Below are 5,195 nucleotides of genomic sequence, written 5' to 3'. Positions count from 1 at the left end.
TTGTATTTTTAGTAGAGACGGGGTTTCACCGTGTTAGCCAGGATGGTCTCGATCTCCTGACCTCGTGATCCGCCCGTCTCGGCCTCCCAAAGTGCTGGGGTTACAGGCTTGAGCCACCGCGCCCGGCCTTTTTTTTTTTTTAAGACGGAGTCTCACTCTGTTGCCCAGGCTGGAGTGCAGTGACGAGACCTTGGCTCACTGCAACCTCTGCCTCCCGAGTTCAAGCAATTCTCCTGCCTCAGCCTCCCGAGTAGCTGGGACTACAGGTGTGTGCCACCACACCCAGCTAATTTTTGTATTTTTAGTAGAGATGGGGTTTTGCCATGTTAGCCAGGCTGGTCTTGAACTCCTGACCTCAAGTAATCCACCCGCCTTGGCCTCCCAAAGTGCTGGGATTACAGGCGTGAGCCACTGTGCCCAACCTTCCTTCTCTTCCTACAAGGACCCCTGTCAATGGATTTAGGGCCCACCCTATATCCAGAATGATCTCATCCCAAGACCCTCACCCTGGTTACCTCTGCAGAGATCCTATTTCTATTTGTTGTTGTTGTTGTTGTTTGAGACAGGAGTCTCACTCTGTCTTCCAGGCTGGAGTGCAGTGTCGCAATCTCAGCCCACTGCAGCCTCCACCTCCCAAGTTCAAGGGATTCTCCTGCCTCAGCCTCTGGAGTAGCTGGGACTACAGGTACATGCCACCATGCCCGGCTAATTTTTGTATTTTTAGTAGAGATGGGGTCTCACCATGTTGGCCAGGCTTGGTCTTGAACACCTGACCTCAGGTGATCCACCTGCCTCAGCCTCCCAAAGTGCTGGGATTACAGGTGTGAGCCGCTGCACCCAGCTGAGATCCTATTTCTAGATATGGTTGCACGGTTGCATTCATGGTATGGGGGCGAGGACTTAAAGAAGCTTTTGGGGGCCGCCATTCAACCCACCACCGTGGAGAAATGCTACCTCTTGACCTCATCAAGGCCAGGCAGCCGGCCAGAACCTGATGGTCTAGGAAGTGCTTTTTTTTTTTTATTTAATTTTTTTTTTTTATTTTTGAGACAGGGTCTGGCTCTGTCACCTGGGCAGGAGTGCAGTGGCGTGATCACAGCTCCCTGCAGCCTTCACTTCCCTGGGCTCAGATGACCCTCCCACACAGCCTCCCGAGGAGCTGGGACTATAGATATGCACCACCAGGACCAACTAATCTATAAATGTTTTTGTAGAGGCGAGGTTTCACCACGTTGTCCAGGCTGGTCTCAAACTCCTGAGGCTCAAGCAATCTGCCCTTCCCAGTCTCCCAAAATGTGAGCCGCCACACCCGGCCAGCTTGCGGTACTTTAAGTTGGCTGTGTGATAGAGAGAAGCATGAAACCCACAATGATGCCATGATGCACAGCCCTTTGCAAAAAGCAAATACACACAGCTAGGGCCATGTACCACCACATATGCCCGCCTCGGGGCTCAGCATCAGCCTGGCAGCCAACCAGACACCTACACGCAACTGTCACTGGCCAGGGCTGGCCAGGCCAACAGGGGCCCACACGTGGGACACAAACAGAGATCTGCTGTGCTGGCTCTGGCATTGGATCCAGAAGCTTCCGCTGGGCGTGAGTATGCCACTTCTCCCTCCTGCTGGCCCTGGATTTGTTTATCCCAGCACCCAGAGAGGATGTCTCCGTCCACAGGTGGGGAGGGCTTGGCAGCAGGGAGTGCTGGTGTGTGTCCTTCTCTTCCTGGGCTTCCGGTCTCTAAACTGGAATGTTTCAAGGCCTAGGAGTGACAGGACGTGGTCAGCAATAGTGGCCCAGGTCCTGCCCTCTGGGTGACCCAGGCCAAGGTCTCCTAGTTAGAACAGGACAGAGTCACGAGGCTGCCACTGTCGAGAAGGGCCCTGCCTGTGCTGACTCTGCAAATGAGGAGTCGCCCAGAGCTGCCTGTGACCCCACCCAGGAGCACTGGCCAGCTCGGGGAAGACAAAAACCCAGCCCCAAAGACCTCACAGCCACCAGGCACCTCCAACAACCAGGTGCGAGTAATTTTTTTTTTTTTTTTTTTTGAGACAGGGTCCTGTCTGTCGCCCAGGCTGGAGTGCAGCAGTGCAATCACGGCTCACTGCAGCCTTGATCTCCTGGGCTCAAGTGATCAGCCTCCCAGAGCGCTGGGATTACAGGCATGAACCACCACTCCCAGCCTTCCAGTGCTTTTGAGGATGTCTCTGAGAGGCATCCTCAGGCTGGGGACCCACGAACATGCCAGGTAAGGCATGGGGTCTCGCAAAGCAGGAGCCAGGGATCCAGTCAGCAACAAAAACACTCATCTCTACAGGCCTCCTCACCCCACCGGGCTGCCCCTGCCCTCCTCTGTCCCCCCATGCCCACTACAGACAGGCCGTGGGCAAGCAGGAAGGCTTCAGGGCAGGTCAGACCCGGGCCTACAGGGCAGAGCCTGGACCTCCGCCAGAGCACCCCACACCTACCCCTGGTAGGGAGGGCTAGGAATGGGGGGCTGAGGGCTGGTTTAGTGCCTGGGCAAGGTGGTTGTGCTTGGATTTACATTACATTTCAACAGTGAGGATTTGATTTATTAAAATTTAATTTCAATACATTGAAGTTATAAATTCAAAACCCAATTTATTAACCTGTTAAGTTCAATTTTACAAACCCCTATTAATCCCTTTGTAAGCCTAGAAGACTTTATAGTCACTTTTGCTTTTTTTTTGGAGACAGAGTCTTGCTCTGTCACCCAGGCTGGAGTGCAACGGTGCAATCTCAGCTCACTGCAACCTCCACCTCCCAGGTCCAAGCAATTCTCCTACCTCAGCCTCTCGAGTAGCTGGGATTACAGGTGCACACCACCATGCCCGATTTTTTTGTATTTTTAGTAGAGAGGGGGGTTTCACCATGTTGCCCAGACTGGTCTCGAACTCCTGAGCTCAGGTAATCCGATATCAAGTGATCCGCCTGCCTTGGCCTCCCAAAGTGCTGGCAATACAGGCATGTGCCACTGTGCCCAGCCTTTTTTTTTTTTTTTTTTTTTAAACATTCTTACTCTGTTGCCCAGGCTGGAGTGCAGTGGCGCAACCTCGGCTCATTGCATTCTCTACCTCCCCGGTTCAAGCGATTCTCACACCTCAGCCTCCCAAGTAGCTATGACTATAGGTGCCTATCACCAAGCCCAGCTAATTTTTTGTATTTTAGTAGAGATGTTGCCCAGGCTGGTCTCAAACTCCTGAGCTCAGGCAATCCGCCCACCTCGGCCTCCCAAAGTGCTGGGATTACAGGTGTGAGCAACCCCGCCCGGCCTGTGGCCACTTTAAAGGGGCTTCTGCATAGTATTTGGTCCCATCTACAAACTCAATTAAGCAATTTTCAACATTTCAAACAATTTATAAATGAAGTCTCTTTTCACTCCTTTTTGTATGCTTTAGGTTGTCTGAGTTGACAACAGAATCTTGGGCGCTTCAGTAACTCATGCATTGGCGTAGTGAGGTGGCTTATGTCTATAATTCCAGCATTTGGGGAGGCCGAGGCAGGAGGATTGCTTAAGCCTAGGAGGTGGAGGCTGCAGTGAACCATGATCCACTGCACTCCAGCCTGAGTGACAGAGTGAAACCCTGTTTCATTGTAATGCTTTTTTTGGAGTGGGGGCGATTTTCCTGCCTTGGCCTCCCAAAGCATTGGGATTACAGGGATCAACCACTACACCCAGCTAAAAACTCATACAAGTTAACAGATTCAAAATGTAAACGTGGTGAACTGCAAGTTATCTTAGATGTTCCAAAAACATAAAATACGAAATGTGTTCAAGTTTCACTTAATACAGGAATGCTAACACTTTGGTTCTGAGTCTCTTAAACCTTGGTATGTCTCATTCAACATCTTCCTGAGGCTAAAAGATGGGTGCCCACCTAAAGAAGTCAGTTTTCAATCCAGGTACACAGGGCCCATTGGCACAAACTATGCAGTTTGGGAGGCGGACCACTTTGTGCTGGCAACTGACAAGGCTCCCCCAGGAACCCGACCCGGTGGGAGCTCTGCAGAGGGGCCTAGCTGGGGGCTTCCTATCCTCCCATCTGCCCTTGGGGTCTATAGTTCTGACCCAGAGTGAACCCTAAGTAGATTCTGCTTTTTTTTTTTTTTTTTTGAGGCTGAGTCTTACTTTATCACCCAAGCTGGAGTGCAGAGTGATCTCTGCTCCCTGCAACCTCTGCCTCCCAGGTTCAAGTAATTCTCCTGCCTCAGCCTCCCCAGTAGCTGGGATTACAGGCATGCGCCACCATGCCTGACTAATTTTTGTATTTTTAGTAGAGACAGGGTTTCACCATGTTGGCCAGGCTGGTCTCGAACTCCTGACCTGAAGTGATCCACCCGCCTTGGCCTCCCAAAGTGCTGGGATTAAAGGCGGTGGCTCCCAATCGATTCTGCAATTCTTTAGCGCCAAAGACCTCTGACCTCAATGTGATCCTAAACTGGCTAAGCGCCTTTCCTAAGAGAAGTTGCATGGCCTCCTTAGCATTGCGAGGACTGCGCATATGTCCCTGAGGACACCTGCCATAGCTTACTGGGACCCTTTCCAGAGCTCTGCCGACTTTAGGTCTTCACCCCCAAAGGTCAGGTGTCAGGCCACCATCCAAGCCGTTTGCTGAGAGCGAGTGCTGAGCTGGGTGAAAGCCCACAGCTGGTGGGGGACGTGCCTCGCACTGCATGCAGCCCCCAGCCCCTTCTAGGAAAGGCGTGGGCGTCAGCTGGCAGAAAATACCGGGAAGGAAAAGAAGGAAACGTGACTAGAAAGAACAAAGCTTAGTTTAAGGAGAAAGCTCCCAAGCAGCAGAAATGGGGAAGCAGCCGTGCAGGGTGTCTCGGAGCCCACGCGCGCCCCGGGAACGGCAGAGCGGGGCAGGGTGGGGCCCGGCCGTGCGGTTTTCTGCAGGAAACTGCGGTGGGAACGGCTAGGGCTGGGTGTGGCGGTCGGACAGCCTGTGCCGCGTAGAATGCGCGGTTACCGAAAGTGCTGGCCACGCGCGCGTTCATCCAAGCACGAGCGGCTGAGTCGGGAACTCGGTTTGCCTCCCGGGGCTCCGGCTTGTGCAATGTGCAAGGCGGGGCTGCGGACCGAGAGAGCGCGCGTCTCGGGCGCCATCGGCCTGGGGATGGAGATGGCCCACCCAGGCGGTGGTTGGGGGGACTCCGGGTCCCGGGAGGAGT

General features: G+C 53.3%; 1 protein-coding gene across 2 annotated transcripts in view; it reads left to right on the top strand.

Moving 5' to 3' along the window:
- The first annotated feature begins 1,703 nt into the window (after window positions 1-1,703).
- Window positions 1,704-5,195, top strand: part of CHID1 (chitinase domain containing 1) — a 56,472-nt gene continuing 52,980 nt past the window's right edge. Inside the window, exon 1 of one of the 2 annotated variants that reach the window (XM_011993854.1) lies at window positions 1,704-2,019. In XM_011993854.1, the coding sequence (XP_011849244.1) occupies window positions 1,904-2,019 (116 nt within the window). In that variant the 5' untranslated portion in view covers window positions 1,704-1,903. Of the gene's footprint in view, window positions 2,248-5,195 lie in introns of both variants that reach the window. The other variant, XM_011993852.1, reaches the window with a different exon arrangement.

The sequence above is a fragment of the Mandrillus leucophaeus genome, unplaced genomic scaffold (assembly GCF_000951045.1).
Source record: "Mandrillus leucophaeus isolate KB7577 unplaced genomic scaffold, Mleu.le_1.0 Scaffold435, whole genome shotgun sequence".
NCBI classification, from domain to species: domain Eukaryota; kingdom Metazoa; phylum Chordata; class Mammalia; order Primates; family Cercopithecidae; genus Mandrillus; species Mandrillus leucophaeus.
Note: the sequence above shows the minus strand (reverse complement) of the source record. Positions and strands in the feature narration are given on the sequence as shown.